This window comes from Callorhinus ursinus, unplaced genomic scaffold (genome assembly GCF_003265705.2).
Source record: "Callorhinus ursinus isolate GAN/ISIS: 27379988/994484 unplaced genomic scaffold, GSC_fseal_2.0 scaffold1, whole genome shotgun sequence".
Taxonomy (NCBI): Eukaryota; Metazoa; Chordata; class Mammalia; order Carnivora; family Otariidae; genus Callorhinus; species Callorhinus ursinus.
Genome location: NW_027397063.1, coordinates 135,393,271 through 135,414,819, shown reverse-complemented (window position 1 = coordinate 135,414,819; position 21,549 = coordinate 135,393,271). Strand labels below are relative to the sequence as shown.

Here is a 21,549-nt window from a genome sequence, read left to right as displayed (position 1 = left end):
ATGGCCATGTCTAGAGCCTGCACTTCAAAGGAAATGATAAATTACTGTTGTTGTGTTTTTTTTTTTTTTAAATACTGAAACGTTCATTTGATTCACAAAAGATAGTGGGGACTATCTTTCAAAAAGAAACTGGATTTGAGGATTCTGTAAAAACTATCCAATGGGCTGTATTCATAGATAGGAATCCACCCTTTTCCAGAATTATTAAGTATGTTTAGTTTCAGATTCTACTTAGTTCCATGGCTCTTCATCCCCCTTTCTCCCTGCTTGATTATTCAGATACCTAAACGCACCATCATTTCGACAGCTAGGTAGGCGGTTGATTCATTATTGTCAGTAGTCAAGGAGACTGACTTTTTTCATGATATGCTTTGAGGTCTGGAGCCAGAGCTGTGGGGAAAAAAAGAACTTTTAGACAAGCCAGTGGATTGGATGCTGAAATTCCTGGGAGGGAACAATGGCTGGGCTCCACCTGTGATCATTTGGCTGTCAACATAAACAGAGCAGAGCCGGACTCTAACTGACTGGTCTGATGAGATGCTTCATGTGGAAGGCTTGGCTCGTGCCAGTGGTAATGAAAATCACCTGAGGGGCAAGGAGACCAGTGCCAGAACCTGAAAGGTGCCATGTTGTAGAGACATCCCTACATAGCTGCTATAATGTCACGAGGTACCAGAAAGGACCTGTGAGGCTGAAAGATGGAGAGAATCCCTGACCTAAATTGCTTTCTCTCACTGAGAGAATTTTCAGGACACTTCTGCCCTGAAATGCTCAAACTCACACTATTTCAATTTTACTCCTCTGCATCGTTGGCCCACAGAAACACTGAAACACAACATTGAATTGGTAGAAAATGATTTTTGTCCCCATGATAAAGCTGGCTCATTTTTTTCAAATACTCTACTGGCGATTTTTACTGACAGTTATTTGGATGACAGTTTTTCTGTCTTGTATCCCCGAATTAGACCTCAGTTTTATTTGTTGACGTGCCTCAGTGTGAGATGACTGATGACACAGGTTTCAAGATTGTTGTCAGCTGAGAGAGAAGTAGGAAGTAAGAAGAGCAAGAAGTTTCTCACGGGGAATGATAGCCCACCCTTCACCTTTTGCCCAATGGGAAATGCCCTGGCTCTGTTTTCTGTGCCTCCATGTAAATAGTGATTGTGATGACTATTTGTATTTTTCTTGATCTACATGTTCCTTTACTTGGCTTTACATGGAAATCATAGGGAAGTTTTGGTAAAAGTCTATTTTCCAGGCTCAGTTTCTTAAAGAATGGAGGTTTACAAGGTCTAGGGTGAGTGGTACCCTAAAATTTGTATTTTTAACAAGCATCTCCAGATGATTCTAAGGCGATTTCTGCACGTTCTAGACATATGAGGCAAGGTGATATAAGACCTGGGGCAGATGCTACTGTCTCCAACCACCACTGTACTTGAATTATGTTAACATCAGGAGTAAATGAATATTAAGCCATTTCCATGTACTATACTCCCTGTCCCATGTTTATTCAAGCATGGAATCATCCTGTCAGTTCAGAGCAATTTCACTTACCTTAAAAATCTCCTCTACGAATAAGGTAGAAGTCTCCTTAAGCATATACTCACGTTTTACAGAAGAATATTTCTACCTTTCTTTGTATACCATTTCAGGAGGAAGGTGTTCGTACCTGCCTTGGTGTCTTGGGAGGGAGCTGTGATAGATATGAGGCATGTCAGATTATCCATCTCATGGATAGAACAGATATTATGTAGTTGTTAATGATATTGGTCATTATTTTGGCAGTAGACGAGGGGCAAAGAATGAAGGAGAGGGGATTTTACTGGGAAACAGGGTGAACTCCAAGAGGAGGATTGGAAGATAAATTTAAAACGTTAAGTCAGGCAGAAAATGTATTAGAAAAATTAATATACTTTCCTCTGATGGCATTTAAATTTACGGGGAGAAAAAGGTGGTTCAACCGTCTCACGATTGTCGTTGTAGCCCATGTGCCAAAGACGGTAGATATTGGCCATGGGCTCCTAAGCCTGTTTGACCCTGATTATTTATGATCAAAGACATTGAACAGATCATAGAGCAACATATTAAGATTCATTGCTCTTTTTTTTAGAGGGGTTGGGGCCAAGGAAGAGGGAGAGAGAGAATCTTAAGCAGGTTCCATGCCCAGCACAGAGCCTGACGAGGGGCTTGATCTCACAACCCTGAGATCATGACCTGAGCCGAAATCAAGAGTTGGATGCTTTAACCCACTGAGCCACCCAGGGGCCCCAAGATTCATTGCTTTTTAAAAGAAAACTTGACCTTTTAGTCTGAGTTTGAGAAATCACAAAATTGACTTGTGTTTAATTGAGGAGATAGCACCGAGATTTTGTTTTCTACCCTTGTCCATGCAGGACGGAGCTCTAATGCAAGACTTTAGGAATTGTATGACTTAAAACACAGAATTATTATCTGTCATTCAAAATATGTCCCTGAATTGAGAGGGAAGCATTTCCATGTCAGGTCAATATCATTAGAAGTTTAATTAATGGACATGTGAATCATGACATATATTAATAGTTATTCTTGGTCATCATAAGTTTATCTTATCAAACGAATTGCTCGGCAGATGTTGACTTAAAGATTCTCAGCTTCACCTCATCACGGTTTGACCTCGTTCATTAAGTTGGCTTGCATTAAATAGGCCTTCAGTGAGAATCCACTCTGTGTGGACAAAGATGAAAAAAAGAAAGATGAAAGAAACTGAAATTCCTTGAGTGCCTACTCATTGGCACTTTATATGTCAGCTTAAATAATTCCTACAAAAACGTTATGGAGTGGCTTATATTATCTCTATTTTAAATATGGGAAAGCCAAGGATTTATCCATGTCCTTCAGTGATCACTGGGTAGCTTTTTAATGTTAAAACAACATAAACATGATTGTAAAACATAAGCTTACTTTAGGATGTTTTTGTTTCTTTACGTGTCTTTTTAAGTTTTCTTATGCTATAGCAGGGGTTAGCCTTCAGACCAAATCCAGCCCATTGCCTGTTTTTGTAAATTAAGTTTCATTGGAACACAACCACGCACCTGTGTTTTCCATCTGTGGTTGCTTTCACCTACAACCTGAGTAGTTGCAACAGAAACTGTATGGCCTGTAAGACCTACAGTATTTACTCTGGCTCTTTACAGAAAACATTTGTGCCCATTGGGCATCTGCCTTCAGCATGGTCCTGGGGTCCTGGGATCCAGTCCCACATCTGGTTCCCTGCTCAGTGGGGCGTCTGCTTCTCCCTCTCCCTCTGCCCTTCCCTCCTGCTTGTGCTCCCCCCCCCAGTGCTCCCTCTCTCTCAAATAAATAAATAAAATCTTTTTTTTAAAAGAAAGAAAACGTTTGCCAACCCCTGTGCTATAGATTGATACTGTCTCTCCATATGACTAAACCATTTTTAGGATGGCAGATACTCATTGAATAGTAGCTTGGAATCATCCAGTTTTTGTTGCCTTGACTTTGCCTATGGAAACTTAAGTGTGTGGTATCCTCAGGGTTGGAGGGCTTTAGGTCAGCCATGTCTAGTGCAGGGAAAATTAGAGCCAAACAAGAGTTACCTACCTTCCTCTAAAGTGGGATTCATCGTGAATCTAACCTAATACACTTTAGTTTGAGCTGTCTTAATTAGGTTTCACTTAGTTATTCAACTGCAACAGATGAGGCCCTCCCCCCAATCTCAGTGGTCCATAGTAACTAAGATTCATTTCTTGATCACATTTCATGTCTGCTGTGGGTCAGTGGCAGTTCTGTTCTGCCCCATAGTCTTGATCTCTGCACCCACACTGAAAAAGGATCTCCCTTATGGAACATGCCATCCTCACAGCAAAGGGAAAGGAGGCAAGGGCTGGTGGAAACACTCAACGGGCTCTTAAAGTATCAGCTCAGATTTGACCACATAATAATGGAATGGCGACCAATACTCCTGCTATGGGGAGACACTGCCGGTTTCCAGGCAGAGGCAAGGACGCCTCCTCTCAGAGCAGGCAGGACGTGTGAATAATTAAGAACAATAATAAAATCTACCTCAGGCCCCACCAATCCATTCCCCCATCTGCCAACCAGAGCACATCCATTCTCCCAGCCATCACTTAGGTAACCAGAGTGCGCTGTGAAATCTCAGAATTATTGCTTCCTATGAACACTTCCCTCTCCCACTCCTCATCTGGGTGGGTTATTGTTCTGGGTTTTGTTCTAGAACCCAGCCTTATCTCATCTTCCCCGCATGTGTTTCTGCTTTTCTTTCTGGGGTGAGTGCCCGTAACTTGACAAATAATCAATGGTGAGGTAAAAGCAAGTCCAGTCAACAGATTTTGATTTACTTCCTTCGGTACGCACTATTCTGAGGCACTTCAGTTATCCCACAGCCTTGCCTTCTATTTGTCAGGGTTATAAAATAGAAAGTAAAATCACCTCAAAAGCTGCCTTGTGATATAAGTTTCAATTTCCTTTTTAAAGAAAGCTGACCCTTTTGTGAGCCCGAAGATGAAAGTTGCCTGTTAAATGCAGATATTTCTGGCTGTTCTGCCTGGAGGTCAGTGAAGTAGAACAAGATATTAAAGATACTTCCCCAAACTGGGTCAGAACAGTGTTAAAAGATGAGAGGATTATTTCAGGGAGCTACACAATAATCCACTCACACAGGTTGAAAAACTTGTCGTGTTTTTTGGATCCCCAAAAGCTGTCTGAGGAGATGGATTAGCCAGGCAGTGTCGCATGCCGGGTTGCCACACATGTACTGTTTTTACTGCTCCATTCAGCAGAACTCCATTATTTCAAAAGCTAAGCAAAAGCAGTCTTTAAAAAAGCAATTTCATCATTTTCTACCTATCTCTGAACTAGTAAATCAAGAAGGTATTCCAAAATTATTTCTCCCACTTAAAATGAAGCAAGAAAAAAAAAAAAACAACCTTAGAAATTGAAAAAAAAAGTAAGTGGGTTTAATGACCAAAATTAATGTTAAGGCTTACAGGTTATCTCTCGGTGATATACTTTGTTTGCTTCTGTGATGTATTAGATTAATATATATTCAACATGAAAAGCCTTCTCATTAAACTCAGTAACGAATTAGGGACATCTGCCCTCACTGTTGCGCGTTAATGTTGTTCTGGGAGTGTTAACCAATGTGATGACCAGAAAAAGACACGGGCTTTAAAGTATTTCAGAGGACAAGCCCCAAATGTGTTCATTTTAGATTGTGTGATTATGTATCTACAAAACCCAAAGGCATCACATAAAAAGCTTTAGAAATTGGCTATAGTAGATGTACAAAGTTGAATATCTAAAGAACTTTTTCTTACACAAAAAGCAAGAATTTAGGAGCTGGAAAATTGAAATGTATTTTATTTAATTTTATTCTTTTTTAAAATATTTATTTATTTGAGAGAGAGAGAGAGCTCAAGAGAGAGCAGGAGCGGGGGTGGGGGGCAGAGGGAGAGGGAGAAGTAGACTCCCTTCTGAGCAGGGAGCCTGACGTGGGGTTCAATCCAGGGACTCTGGGTCATGACTTGAGCCAAAGGCAGATGCCTAACCGACTGAGCCACCCAGGTGCCCCAGAAGGCAGCATTTTAGTCAGAATAATTTTATCAACCACAATAGCAAAAAATACGTTAAATAACTAAGAGTTAAATAAATTATAGTACCTATAGAAAAAACTGTAAAACTATAAAACTTTAAGGACCCTCTCCAAAAAACCTTATTGTTCCAGTAACAATTTCTGTTTTACAAATTATTCCAAATGTAGAAGCTTTAAACAGCCATTTTATTATGCTCATGGCTCTTGTGGGTTAAGAATTCAGACAGAGCACAGAGGGAGTGGGATGTCTGGAGCCTCATCTGGGAAGACTAAAATAGCTGAGGGTGATTCCATGGCTGGAGCTGGAATATTCTGGAAGCATCTTCACTCACACATTTGACGGTTAATGCTGGCCCTTGGCTGGGACCTCATTTGGGCTATCAACCAGAACACCTCTCCAGGTGGCCTGGGATTCATCATAGGGTGGTGGGCTCAGGATAGTTGGACTTCAAGAAGTGAGTGTCCCTGAGAAGCAGCTGGACACTGCTCTACCTCTCCTAAACTGACCTTAGAGGCCGTGCAGCATCTACTGCATCCTATTGGTAACCAGCCTGCCACAAATCCTTTCCAATTCAGGAAATCCCTTTGAGAGGAATGCCAAAGAATATGCAGCCATATTTTTCAAAACCACCTCATTTAGAAACTGAAAAACACCAAAATTCTAAATAAGAAGATTAATCTTCCCTAATTAATATGCAAGATGAATATAATTCCAATCATGTTAATGGAAAGTTTTTTTTTTTAATTTTAACTTGCCACAGTGTTTTTCGATACCATCTAAGAGACCAAGTGGGTAGTAATAGGTAAGAACATTTTGTGAAGGGTGAATACTGAAAGAGTTCAATATTTTATAGACTGCAATAAATAAAACAGCTTGATTATTCTAAGAATAGACATATCAATCTTACAGAACAGAAAGCTCAAACCCAAGTATTCATAGGAATATTCATCATATGCATTCCCAATGCATGCTGAGGAAAGGCAGACTTATTCCAACAGTGGTATAGAGACTCCTGGTTAAACACAGGGAGTGTAACTCTAATTTATGCAAGGTGCAAATGGAATGTTCAAATGAATTTCAGGTTTTAAGTGTCAAAATCAATACTTATTTAAATTAAATACTTAATAAATAAATAAATAAATAACTGGTGTATAAGTCTTTCTAAGTTCAAAACCAATGTTGGAATGAATACATATATAGCTGATCGGTCTGATTGTATAAATAATAAGACTGTACATGAAGTAACTAAAAACAAAAATAAAAGCAGGTCAATGATTTGCAACACGTAAAGCAATTAGATAGTTAATGTTCTTAGTAACAAAGTGTACTTCTAAATCAGTAAGATAAAGATGATCACCCAAAATGGTCAGGGAACATGAACAAGCAGTTTACAAAAGGAAGCCATTCAAATGGCAAGTGGATATATTGAAACTCTGGGATGATTATGGGAGAATAAAAGCACAGGAAAGCAATAATGATCACCTTTGAGAAGCAAAACAGCCCTTGGGTGGGAAGGTGACAGCTTTTTTCTGCAGCCGTACTAAGACATACTTGAGGTTCGGTTATGTGAAATGGCTAATTTTTATGCAACATGGCTTTATTCTAGCATAGTTTGGCAACATATGACTTAACCTTAACTCTCAAGCAAAAGAAGCTTGGTTTTAGCAAAGCAACATGCGTCCCTGTGACTTCCCTCAGTTTCCCCAGCTTGGTCAAGAAGGTCAGACCAAGAACTCCCCTCTCCCCTTAGACTCAGGATATAGGAAGCATCCCCTTAGCCAACAACCCAAGGGAGTATTTTTCAGATATCTCGAAATGATTGATCTTGAATAATAATAATAAATACATTGCCAGTCAAATTCAAACTTGGTCTTTTTAAATGGCAGAGCCTTTTTTGTCAAACAAATTCTTGCACAAAACTCCAATATATGAGACATGTCAAATGGAGGCTGGTTTAGGCCATGAAGGGCCCTATCTGCTCTGCCTTCTTCTAGCCCCTGGGACAGTCCCACTCCCCCTCTGTATTACTCTGTAGTCTGGAGCCCCCGGGAACCAACTGGACCACCATGACTTTGAGGAAAAGGCAACTTCCAATGTTAAGCACTAGTTAAAGAGTGTTGAGTTAGCTCCATAAGGAAGAATGGATAATCACTTTTGTTAATTTGCACAAAATGTGCAAACCTAGAGCGTTTTGTTACTTAAGTAAACTGTCTGGGTTGCTGTGAAAACCTGTTGCTTAATATTTTACAGCATTAATTGGAAAAAAAATCCTTTAGGAGCATTTATAAAGATTTCAGTGAGGAACAACTAACACTTATTTTCTCAATACTTTTATGAGTAATACAGGAACAATAATTATTTTTAAATATCCTCATGGTACCTCTCTTTGATTTAGTAAAAAAAAAAAATAAAGAAAAGTAAGGTACATAAAACATCTGTTTTTAAAAGTTCAGGTTTTGCCTCTGAGGTTGAAACACCAGGCATTTTAAGATGCACTCGAGCTCAATTAATAAAGTGCAGTGAAATGATGTGAAAACCACTTATAAATAGACATGCAAAGAAAAGCCATGGGAGGAGGGGGGAGTTTATCTTGCGTGTGCAACTAGCTTCGGGGTGGACAATGGCCATCTGTATTCCATCAGATCAAAAAAAGATTCAAAAAGACAATTTGGACTTCAGTTTACTCCGGAAGCAGATACCAGTGCAAAATCAAAACTAAAAACACAAAAAAACCCCAAAATCTATAAAGTAGATGAGGATGCAGGTGAGTGGCTGCAGGTGGGTGATTGAGGTCAGTGGGCACTTCACTGAGGCATAATTCGGATGCACTGGCAGGCTGGGGAGAGTAAGATGTCTCTCGGTTCAGAGCAGCGTAACATTATGGGATCACTTCCTGTTTTACTCCTTGTCTGTCAGGCCCAGAATCTACAAAAACCAATAATTCTGCTACTCAGGAAGCTAAGCCTCCCAAGCCTAAATGCAGGTTCTTAAAATTATTGCTGTGCCAACACAGGACCACCTCCCACATCTGTGCCTGGACCCCCAGGTAGGGCTTTGGCATTCATGCCGCAGACAGCCCCATTGGCTGTGTCTTGTTGGCAGGGCTGAATCAAAAGACAGAATTTCAGCTGCTAATTGCCCATTGCCAAATATCTAAAGGGAAAAGAATTCTCAGGGAAGGTTACCCTGGGAAAAACCTGTGGGAAAAGGAATCAGTCTCTCATCGGCTTTAGAATGCTTATCCGGTGCTCCTTACCTCACTTGAGTGTGTAGGAGAGATGTGAATGCGCTTCCGTGTGGCTAAAACCTAGGGAGTCTGAGCCACCTGCTGTAGAAGGCAGTCTCCATGCTGTGTCCCTGCTCCGGACAGCCAGATGCAGTATTTAGAAATAGGGACCACCGCCCAGAGGATCCAGAAAGAAACCTGGACTCTACTCATTTTCTCCTCTCATGTGGAGTGATACTCTTGGAATATGTTAAGGATCTGTGAGGCATCACTGCACAGTGTATGTGTATATCAGGACATCACATTGTACACTGTAATTATCCACAGTTTTTAGTTATTTAGTTTAGTTCAGTTCAATTATACCTCAATCAAGCCGGAAGAAATTAAAACAAAAAGAAAAGAATCTAAGGGCAACAACAGAAGGGACTGTTGGCTTCTCAAGATCCCATTCACTTTGCTGACCCATCATCTGAGTCCTCTGTTCTGGACCAAAGCAAGGACCAAAGCTCTTGAGAGAAACTGAAAGGATCCAGAGGGTGGGAGGGAGCCCTGGAGCACATGGGGCTCGTGATTCATGTTTCTCAGCAGGGGCATCATTGGCATTTTGGGCACCATGACTCTTCCTTGGGCAGGTTTAATTGAAGCATTGCGAAGTGTTCAGAGCCCTTGACCTTCAGACGTTAAATGCGGATGGTCTTTGTCACAATCCAAAACATTAGACACGGATGCCCCTAGCGAGGTGGGACCACCTCAGGGCGGTTGTCATTTTGAGGAAAGAATTACCGAATAGCTTGTCAAATTAAGGAACAATATAGGGATCTCCCCAAGTGGGCGAAAACTTCAGAGTTGGACCACAACGGTTACTGAGCATCTATTAGCTCAGACAGCTGCTGTGACACATCAAGGATTAAGCTTTTGCTTTATAGAGTATGTAAAATGTTTATTGTGTCCATTCTTCGGCTAATGCTTTCAGTTCAGTTTGGTTTATTTTTATGACTGTTCATTTCGGCTGCCTTGAATATATGACTGACATTAGGTTTATTGGAATTGCTGTCATTGTCATTTCCACGTTGTAAACACCAAATGTGAAGCTGACTGTGTTCTTCAGTCTTTCCGGGATGCTAACCTCTGTTTTTGTGCTTAGCTCCTCCATATCAGAAAGGGCATAAACCGGACACTTCTTTTAAGTTGAGACACTTTATTTTGTGCATGTCTGATTTTTGAGAGATACTCTGGAGGAAAATAAGGGTAAAAAATCCATATTTGAAAAGAGGTACGTCCAGTCTAAGTGTGGCCTATTTCTCCATGTTCTGCCAAGCTGAAATGATCTTTTATATGAATCTGATTTCATGGGCTATAGACCACCAATTTTACATAATTTAAGCTCAGGAGACATATACCAAATTATAGGGGGCAGATACCAGGGGAATGAGTGAGTGTTGAGCACAGAAGTAAGAAGAGAATTGGACAGGTAAGGAATGGCAGAAAATATATGGAAAGAGGCAAATTGATTCTCTAGGCAATCAAAAGAAAGAGCCTTATTGTTTCCTGGGCCATGGTTCAGTGTTTTCAACACTTTATTAGGTTTTATGATTAATAGAAAAGTTGGCCAGCAATTTCTTTGAAGGTCACTGGTTTATTTTTTAATTTTTAATTTTTCACTATCAGCCAAGTCTTTATTACAAAATTGACATAAGAAATTCAAGAAGGGGAAGATTCCCAATCTCCTCTCCCCTCCTCACACAAAATCGTCTTTTCAGTCCAAAATATCACTCACCTCTCACCCTAACTTTACCTCTCCTGCTAAAAGGACTGTCATTCACCATATTCCCAAACTTGCATAGTGATAACAAGCATTTGAAGTGCGTGGCAAATGTAGAGACCACCAGGTCTAACCCAGATTCAAATCCGGTTGCTCTGGATTGGGGCCCCCACCCTGTCCAATCCAGGTGATTTTTATCTTCAGGATATTTGGGGAGCTCCTAATATTACTCTTCAGTCTTCCTTTGATAAAAATATAAGCAGCGGGACAGCACAAGGAGACTGTAGAATTTTGGGGGCGCCTGGGTGGCTCAGTCATTAAGCATCTGCCTCCGGCTCAGGTCATGGTCCCAGGGTCCTGGGACTGAGCCCCGCATCCGGCTCCCTGTTCCGCGGGAAGCCTGCTTCTCCCTCTCCCACTCCCCCTGCTTGTGTTCCCTCTCTCGCTGTTTCTCTTTCTGTCAAATAAATAAATAAAATCTTCTAAAAATAAAAGACTGTAGAATTTTGGACACATGGCTCGTGAATATGGGGATAAATGACAGTTTCAGTATATGATCTTTTCATGTGTCCAAAGAAGAAGTAAATTTTTACTTAGAAAATATCTCTGTTTTCTGCAAAATACTTATACAACATAGAGGAATTGCTAGCATACAATAGGAACTCATCCCTGCCCACAATATCTTTCAATGGAAAGCTTCTTTCCCTGCCTCCTTATCCCCACCAAAACTGCCAAGATGATCAACCACCATCTTACTTTTTAAAGGAAAAAAGAGTTTACTTTGCCCATGTTGGAAAAAACTTGGAACTTAAATAGAAAATTAATATAGAAGTGGCATGCATGAGGTATAAGATTTAATTTCTAAAACTGCGAACTCACAACCTTTCAGAATTATTTAAATACAGTTTAGTTGCTTTGGGGAGAAAGAATAAATTACAAATCATGTTTTCACAGAACTTTCAAATGCTCATCTCTCAAGAGATAGTAATGAAATAATGTAATAAAAGACCAGGTCTGAATATAAATTGATTAAAAACAAATTCATTTTAAGATATTAATAAGACTAGTTCATATTATTGAGTGTCTAGTAGATGCCAAATTCTATGCTTGGTGCATTCATATATATTATTTCATTTAGTCCACATAACAGTTCTACAAAGGATTATTGATAGAAGAATGTGAGTCCCAGAGGAGATAAATATTTTTTCAAAGTTACATAGAATTTCACTAATTGAGTCCCAGGTTAGTCTGTTGGTCTCTGTATGGTTATTCTAAACCTGTAACTTAGCATCTGGACTCATAACAATGAAAGGGATGCTGTTGATGATTGATTACAGATATTCATTGATCTGATGTGAGGAAACTGGATAATTGGTTACTCTAATAAACACAACTAGTTTATTTAGCTATCAGGCAAAATTAGCAGGGCGGGCAGAGGAATTGAATAGGGGCATATAAAAATATTTGGTGGCCATATAAAAATGGCCTCAAAATGCAAACAAAAAATGTATAAACTGAAGAGATAATGTTAGCTTAGTCACCCAAACTCACCTGAAATCATCCATAATCATATGTGAGTTATATTTAATAAGCATGGTAGCTACATTTACTTTTTTTTTTTAAGATTGATTTATTTGCTTGAGAGAGAGTGTGTGCGCGCCTATGCGCCCACAGGAGCACACCAGCAGGGGGAGGGGCAGAGACAGAGAATCCACAAGCCGACTCCCCGCTGAGCACGGAGATGCTGACTAGGGGCTGGATCCCAGGACCCTGAGATCATGACCTGAGCTGAAACCGAGAGTCAGATGCTTAACGATTGCACCACCCAGGTGCCCCAAGCATGGTGGCTGCATTTAAATGTTTGATCTAATGAGCCTCCAAAAAAAGCCTCACCGTGAAGAAAAGCTTCAAGTGCCACTATGTCCAAAATAGCTTTATATCTTTTGCATCTAAAAGTAGTTACCATGACCCTTCTTATTTCAGGCCTATAGAGAAATTAAGTGGCTTGCTTAAGGACGTGAAGTGAGTGGTAAAACTGGAAGGAAACATCCCAATTTAGAGCTCTGTTTCCTTTCCGGAGTTTGTGCTCTCGACTTTTCTTGAATAAGAATATTCATTTCCATCATGTACTATCTGTTCACAGCATTACATGCTGCATCTATAATATCATATTCCATATTTTATCAATTGTATGAAGGGGTACTATACTATTATCATCTCTTGCCTAGAGATGAGGAGACTGGGGCTCTGGAAACTAAAGTTATTTGCCTGATCTCATATAGCTACTTATCCTCTTTAGACCTGCTTTTATTTTTTCAATGAATTTGTTTATTCGTTTCAAAATTTACACGCAGGTAAAATTCACCTCTTAAAGCATATAGTTCTATGAGTTTTGATAAGTGCATAACATTAGTACTGGCAAGACTTTCTATTTGAACCCAAATTATTTGGAACCCAGATTATTTAGGAAGAAAATATAAAGCAAATTACTTTTTGTGATAGTTCAAAAAATAACTGCTGGAAGAAAATCACAGTGACCATCAATCTGTGTACTGGTTTTATGCTTGGCTGGCAAAGGAGGGTCAAGAGGACTGTTAGCATTTCCTGACTCAATGTAGAATTTCTGAAAAAAAACCCAATGAACATAACTTTTTATGTGCTTTTTCCTTTGAAGGGGTAGTTTTACATATCATAATGTATCTTTCGGCTTGGACCAGGGAGTCCCTACATATGCCCCAAACCAAATGTAGCTTATTACCTATTAATGTATAGCCTAGGAGCTCTGAATGGGTTTAACATTTTTCAGTGGTTGAAAAATAATCAAGAGCAGCTTAGTATCTCTTGATATGTGAAAATCATATATTAAACGTCATTGTCCTTAAATAAAGTTTTATTAGAACACAGCCTTGTTCATTTGTGTACATATGGTCTAGGGCTGCTTTCATGCCACGATGGCAGAGTTGAGTATTGGCCACAGAGACTCTATGGCTTACAAAACCTGAAATAGTTATGATCTCACCCTTGAAAGAACAGAATTTTGCCCCTCATATCTAAAATAACAGTAAAGTGTAGCAACTGCATTGAGTCCCCATTTTATTCCTTTCTCAGTGTTTATTTGCTTAACCCCGTGCATGGAAATGTTTAGCCTTGATATGTCTATAAACTATTCTGGAGAATACCAAAGAGGTATGAGTGGAGTGTAGATAGATATAAGAAAATTTAAAACTCTTTCAAAGTGACTTTTTATATAGAGAAAAAATTTTGTAGATCATTTTCTACATTAGATATAAATTTCTCTTAGGCGAGATCATCTTAGAGCAAGATGTTAGTTACAACTCTCATAATTTACTCTTCAGCTTATTAGCCTGCCTGCCCACCCTATGCTCTACCCACAATATCTGCAAATTATTATGAGCTTAGCCTCCTACCCCCAAAGAATCTTTGCTTCCTTGGAGAAAATGAAATGTAGATTAATTAAATTGAAATTGAGAAGACAGCTCTAAAATCTGGAGTTTGAGGAGCATTGATTTGTTCATGGTTTATGGGAGAATTTAGCAAAACACAAGTCCGTCTGGATTTATTAGAAGCTGTGAATGGTATTGCTGGCTAGAGTCAGAGTTAGAAGCTTATATAGGGTTTGTCCCTCAAATTTGTTGCAAAAGGACCCCCTCTTTTAATTATGGGTTTGTCCTCCCAGCCACCCTAGGTGTTCTGATGCTCCATATTGGACAAGTGAAAAAATGTGACTTGATTTCACCTGCACAGCAAATAATGGGAAAAATTGTATATAGATCCTAAAGTCTAGACCATTTTGAACCATTTACTATTATCATCTCTGGATTAACTTTTGGAGGACTGATTTAGAGGTTTCATGATTGGTTCTATGGTTTCACTGAAATGCCATTGTAACTGAAGCAGGTCCAAGCTTTAACAATGGGGAAATGATTTATGTAAACTAAGGCATCGTCGTATGATGGACAAGACACCATTCAAAGTGGTATGGAGACAGTGGCAATAAGCGTAAATAAATAAGCAAGATAACATCAAGATTCGTAATTAAAATAATATTCACCCACGAGGAGTCAAGAGAGTTAAAACAGAGCAGCAATCCTCAAAATGTGTTCTCCAGCCCCATGCAGATCCATAAACTGAATATTACCAGTCTGCAATAAGTAAATTTTGGAACTCAAGGGCTACTGTTTAGAAACTTTTATGACAATTTAGCAGTTTAACTTTACTGTTGAATTTAAAATTTTCTAAAAATGAACTTGTAATTATTCCTTTTCACTTCATTTGTATTTAGTAATTCCTCTTCAATAAACCAGTTCACTTTTATCATAGTTCACAAAAATATTTCTGTGATGCACTGGAAAAAATAAGCTTCCTCACAGAAAGTTTGAGAAACACTCTGCATATTGAAAACAAATGTGTTGTTGTCAACCTTAAATCCGTTACACATAGTTAAGAAGAAATTCCATTTTATGGACATTAAAATTTTATTTTCATGAAAGGCTATGCTGGTGTCCGGTCAGTTCCTTGTTATCAAATCACTGTACTTGGCCAGAATGAGCAAGTTTTGTTTTGTTTTGTTTTTCCCTTGGGTTCAAGCAACTTTTAAGTATCAAATGCTATTTTATGCTGCAGGAGTGTGACAACAAAATTCTGTTTAAATGACTAAATCATGGCTGGAACATAATTTAAGGTGGGCGGGGGCGACAGCAATCCTACAGAAACGTGTCGATTAAGTTTCTGTGCAACCAAACAGAAATGTCAGGATCTTCCCCCACTTAAGATGCAGGGACCAGGGCACTGAAGCATGCGAAAAGAATTTGATTTACAATTTGAAGGAAAACCAGCAGTAAAATAATTGAGAGCTGGAAAGCAATCTCACTCCTGCCAAATTGCTTTCCTCCATGCATGCTCCACTTGGGGCGATATTCAGATACTTACATTTAGTTTCTGCCTATTTTCTTTCCCCTGTGAATATTCCATCCTGTCGGATTAGGACTGTTTCTCTGCTTCGGTCAGCAAAAGAGAATATCCAGGTTACCCAGCACTGGATTGTGCCTTGAGTTTTAGAAATAGAAAATGGTTGATTTTTTAGCTGCAAATGTGGTAAGCTGGCTGTTAATGAGAACATTCTTGGTCCCTAAATTGCAAGCATGGGCTTCTTTCAAACAAGCTTTAACCTGAGTTCGTGGGAATCAGATATGTGAAAGCTCATTGCAAATTGTAAAAGGTTGGTAAAATATTTGTTAGCAACATGAATCAGTACTACTATGACAACTGTAATTTGTGATAGAGATTTAGTGAATATCAGCCCTGGTGTGGCTTACGGCTTGCTTTTCCTATGAAGGATTCATAGATTAAAGAGGTCCTCCTCTCTTGCCTAGGAGTAATTACGTCTACGATCCATATATTCATGGATACAAAAATAAGATATGTGTTGTCCTGCTAAACCCTTGCTTAGTTTGTTCTCTGAGTCCCATAGATGTGTAGTCATTTATTCATAATTTTTGAAAGTCAGTGGCAAAATCTGGCTTTGAAGTTTGGTTCCCATGCCATGTGTTTCGCCATGGAAGCACATTCTACAACAGCAAGAATTTTAAGGATCAAAAATATCTTTATATTAAAATGTCCAAGGTGTCCTCTTTTATCTTTCTTGCTCCCATTAGAAAATATTTTTGGTTTGCTTACAAGAAATGCAGACCTGACAGATTCATTTTGATAGTTGCCTCATGGGAGCCTCTGACACTTTATGAGCTGGAATCAAAATTCTAATGGTCTCCAAAGGTAAGGCATAAAATACCATTTGGGGAGGGGGAAATAGGGTTATTGAAATGTAAACAGGAATAGACAATGCAAATTAGGCTTGAGCCAAGCACATGCCTGTTTTAAATTTAAAATTGACTATAATCCAGAGCCGGTTATACCCTGGGTACCTAGAAGAAGATGGAGATGAATATGAAAGGAATTTTTATTAAAAAAAAAAAACAGCAAAAACAAAAGTTTGCAGAACCACAAATCTGTAAGCTCTAAAATTGATGGTGTGTGACTCTCCTGGACAGACATTTGTCTTATGTGAGCCAGGTCTTCCTATATGTATCAGCAATGACACTCTTATGTTTTTCTCTCAGACCTTCAGTTTACCTTCAAGAGTCCACTTGTTCTTTGAATTAAAATTAAATGTACCTTTGTCACGAGCCTAAGTCAAACCATGGTTCCGCTTTGCGTTGTGACAAAATAGGAAGATTTTTAAGAGCAGCGCATGACAAATGGTGGGTTAAAAGTTTAAATTATATGTGACTGTGCATACACACACACATGTTCACATGCACCCTTCACGTCCATATTCACACCAGAACCCCTCCTACCCACCACGGTCAGTTAAAGCAAATAATCCTAGAAAAAATGTGATGCACACATCATGAAACATTTTAACTTAAAATATATCTATGTGCATTTATTTCCCCATCTTTTGGTGGAAAGTTGCTGTTGCTTGTTTTTCTTTCCCCAGCAAGTGAGGAACTTCTAAATGCTTTCCAAAAGTAAGTGAGGCTTTTCTTGAGTAGAGGTCTGATGATCAAAGGGTCTCTACTGGTCTTGTGGTAACTACACTCTTCAGGAATCATCTATCCCATCCAGCCCAGGTTTCTGTAAGCAGAGTGAGGGCTTGGCATCCATATGTGCAGAACCAGTCTGGACTCTAGATTCTGCTTGAAGGCTTTGCCATTTCTCTTCCCACACCTAACTTGCAGCGATGTTTAGCAGTCCCCCCTTTATCCAGTCTTTCCGAGGAATTCAACTTAGTTTTATGGAAAACACTCTCTTTCTGCACTCACCCTTCATTTGCTCATGTATCATTTCACTTGATTTTTATGATTCCAGTAACAAATGATACCTGAATATAGAGCTTTGGAAGAAAACTTAGCTGATGCTTGGAACATTCAAATATAAGGGTTTCAGACAGATATGCATGAAGCTTAGTTATGTAGAGACTTACCTACTTGCTTCCTTTTCCCATCCACTAAACACTTGTCGCTAAATTTTGCTCAGAGATTGGAGGTGATTATTTAACCCTGTTTTTCTAATCTCTAAAGAGCCCAGAATAAAATTTGTAACACGTTTCCAGAAATCTACAGAACTTGTTGGTCTTTTTATTTTTCACCAACCTGACGTCTAGCTTCATCTTCTTTTCCTACCTTTTTTTTTTCTTCTATGCTCATAGATTTTATTTTCTATGTCTCATTATCCGTGAGAGAACTCCAATACTTTGCTAGAATGGCAATGTGGTTGTGCTTAATGGATGTTTGTTTTTGCTGTTGTAGGCCTAGTGTAGTCCACGTTATGCAAGATTTAGGTTCTAAAATTAGCACATAAGGGAAAAAAGTACTTAGTTAAAATTATCCTCGTACATACCCTCGTATGTCACAGAGAAGGCTCTGTGACTCAGTATAGCACATCATACCTCTAGAGGTTTAAAACACCCAGTTTTTTCCATAAGCTTTGCAACAGATCAAGATTATGTTGAGTGGCAGATGAAGTAGTTTGACTTGTTTTCAGGGGGGTCTCTGGCAAAACATAGGTATGTTTAAAAGATAGAGAGGTGTGGGATGGTCACACCCCAAGATGGGCTTGTGGGAACTGAGATGTATGCCCCTCACCTAAGGAATTTCAAAGCACATCATGGCTGATGTTACTTACGTATGCATTCTTCCCTCTGGATTAACTAAATCTCATCTTTCTGAGAAGATGAGAAAAACTCATTCTAGTCTCATTATATGTTCACATAGGACACACTCAGAAATTTTGAAAGAGTTAAAATAAAAGGAAAATGGAAAACCTTTGCTTGCCTTTCCAAGCCAGGAAGACTGCACTCTGAATTTTTTTAATTTGGTATTCCAAAGATCAGCCTCACTATTTTAAAAGCTTATAACCTAATTCTTTGGTGGTCACATTGCAGATATGAAAACAGACTGATGTTCCCTGGTGGTTCTTAAATTGGAGTAATTTCTTCAAACATTAAACTTTTAGAAAAATTTATGCACTTGGATTATCAGGTCCCATTCTCTGCCTGTTATCTACAAATCTATAAAATATGAGCTTCCTATTTGATTCCTACCTTTACACCTTTTCATAATTAAGAGGGTCTATGTGTCACATATCCTATTAATAAAGTAATAAGCTATTAGTCTTCAAAACAGAACTGCGCATAATATCCGTAGTAGTGTTTTCCTTGGTAGACTATCAATGCAAAGCTGTTATTTTGTGTATATGTTTGTTTTCCCCATCCAAGACTAATTTTCTTTACTTAAGATGCCTGAACTGGAACATTTTTTAGTTCAGACAAAGTTGGGAATGTACCATTTGACACTTGGACGTCTGTGCTCCCTGAGGACCCCTGATTTGTTTTGAAGGAGACAGCACTGCATAATGATTTAGGTTTCAGAGTGTGTGCTTGGGTGAGGCTGCCTGCTCTCTCACTCACTTTTACCGAATGTGGGACCTCAGACTAATCTCTTTGCACCTCAGTCTCTTCATTCATAAATTTGTATTTGTATCTCCCTCGTGAAGTTACTGTGAAGATTAGATGAATTAAATTTATCTAAAGCCCTCGGATCAGTCTTCATATGCTGTGAGCTCTCAGTAGATTCTTATTAATATCGAGCTGGATGTGTGCGAGGGAGTGGGATCCACAGGGGAGGGCGGTGGGTATCACGTGACTGGTTGGAAGGCCCCCCAGAATGTGCTCTGGTCTTTCATCGGCTCCCTCCTCTCGCCTGGCGCAGGTGGCCCCAACCATTAAGGAGCGCATGATGAAGAAGGGAAGCCTGATGCTGGGCTACCAGCCCCACCGCGGGAAGGTCAACTTCTTCCGCCAGGTGGTGATCAGCCCTCAAGTGAGCCGGGAGGACATGGACTTCCTCCTGGATGAAATAGACCTACTGGGGAGAGACATGTAGCTGTGGCTTTTGGTTCCCCAGGGACATGGGTCCTGTCCTGGGGAGGCTTCCAGATCCACGGCATCTGGGGACACAGAAGAGACTGCAGGCCTTCTGGGAAGAAATAGGAAAGACGCCCTGGCCTGGTGTGGCCAAACGGAAATGCTAAGCAAATAGTGGGAAGGACTCTTCAGCTGCCTGGGCACTACTGTTGCTATTAAAGGAGGAAGTGAAAGGTGAATTTTCTTAAGAACTGTCTTTAGGACACAGCCTTGTAGAGAGTTTAGTAAATACCACATAGGACCTGATTCTAAGCTTCTACTGCTCTTTAAAGAACATATAAATTTAATAGTTGAAAGCCGTGGTTCTCAAAATGGCGGTCCCTAGATGAGCAGCATCAGCATTGCCTGGGAACTCGTTAAAAATACGGATTCTCAACCCCGCCCCCGACCTCCTGAATCAGACAGTCTGGGTGTGCTGCTCAGCACAGTTTAAATAGCTTTCCTGGTGATTCAGGGGCAAGGTAAAATCTGAGAACCAGTGGTTTGGTGAAACCTTATAAAGACTGAATAATAGCTCTCATATTTTGCCAGCAAAGAGATAATCTGCTATTTCAGCGGCCCCTGAGCCAGTGTCAGAAAATAAGGCTGTGGAACCGGTAGCACTAATGTTTAGGGGCATCAGAAGTCCATCAAAACTATTTTTAAAAGCAGAAACTATTGAAGATGTATATAAAGATATATCTTTTATGCAGCTTAATGTTTTTTCTCAAAAGCTAAAATTAACCATTATCTATTCTAAATTACCTAAATTAGAGGTAAGGATAAAGACAAACACTTTGTAGTAGGGCCCTTTCAATCAAAGGAAGAGTCCCAATTCACTTCCCACAGCGCTTGCATCATTAGCTTGGAGTAGACGGTAGATATATCTCTGTGTACCTGTTTCAGCGCGAGGGGCCCATTTCTTATCTTGTTCTCTGCTTATAGGAAACAACCAAAATGAAGTCCAGGGTTATACAACATTCCCTTTCTCAAGCTTTGAAACGTCAGTGTAGACTCTTAAGTGGTTCATATTAGGCAGAGAATCTGAGAATTAGAGGCTTTTCAGTGCAAACACCTCCTCCATTTCTCTTGGGAGTGGATGATTATAATTCTATTTCTGATCCTGGTCCTGGATTTCTAGGAGAACTCCATTTGACTAAGAAATAAACAGAATTCAGAGGTGTGGGTGCAGAGTTCAACAAGGTAAGATTGTGAATCTAATTAGAACTCTGATTTGGAAGGCAAAAGATGGAAGAGCGTTTAAGTATTAGACTTAGCATATTCAATAACCTTTCATATGATATCATTAACTTTTGTTGATTAAATTTTGAAGACTAAAAAGCTGATGTGTACTGTTTGCTTTTATTCCATATTTTCACTTTAGGGTATGTGGTTTCTCAGTATCTCCATTGGTCAAAGAATATTTTAATCTTTCTTTGAATTCCTTTCTTCTCGGGTGGTAACTATTTGTGTGTGCATATGTTTTACATACCTTGTGCTTTTTTGTTTTAATGTCTACATAAAATGTGACTGAAATTGATGTTTGCAATAATTCCAGTTTCATGAAATAAAAAGCAACATTAGCACACACTTCGTGTTCCTGGCTTTTCTTTTCCTGTCATCTCCTTGTTACTGGGTTGTCTCAATACATTTTAGAAGTAATTGTGTTCCTTTGGCATTTTAGCTAAATAATTGAGGAAGCACATTGGAAGCTGTCTGTTTTAGAGGTAACACCTTGAATAAAATGGAAAAAGCAGTTCTAGCAAAGGAGGGATTTTCCTCTTACTTAGTTTTTTGTCCTCCACGGGGCAAAGCCTCGGGAACCCAATAACCACACGTCAGCTCCCGTTGGGCCTCTTCTTGAAAGATGATAGTTCTCTGATGAATGAAGAGAACAGCTGTTAACAGACACTTTGAAGATTCCATTCTTTTTTCCTTCAGATGTTCAGATACACCATACCCAATGAGATAT

At 39.4% G+C, this 21,549-nt stretch overlaps 1 protein-coding gene across 1 annotated transcript in view; it reads left to right on the top strand.

The window, feature by feature from the left end:
• The window catches only part of GADL1 (glutamate decarboxylase like 1), a 165,576-nt gene extending 144,458 nt beyond the window's left edge, over positions 1-21,118 (top strand). The window contains exon 15 of the mRNA XM_025870637.2: positions 19,384-21,118. Coding sequence (XP_025726422.2) covers positions 19,384-19,557 — 174 coding nt within the window. The 3' untranslated portion in view covers positions 19,558-21,118. The remainder of the gene's footprint in view (positions 1-19,383) is intronic.
• Positions 21,119-21,549: the final 431 nt, after the last annotated feature.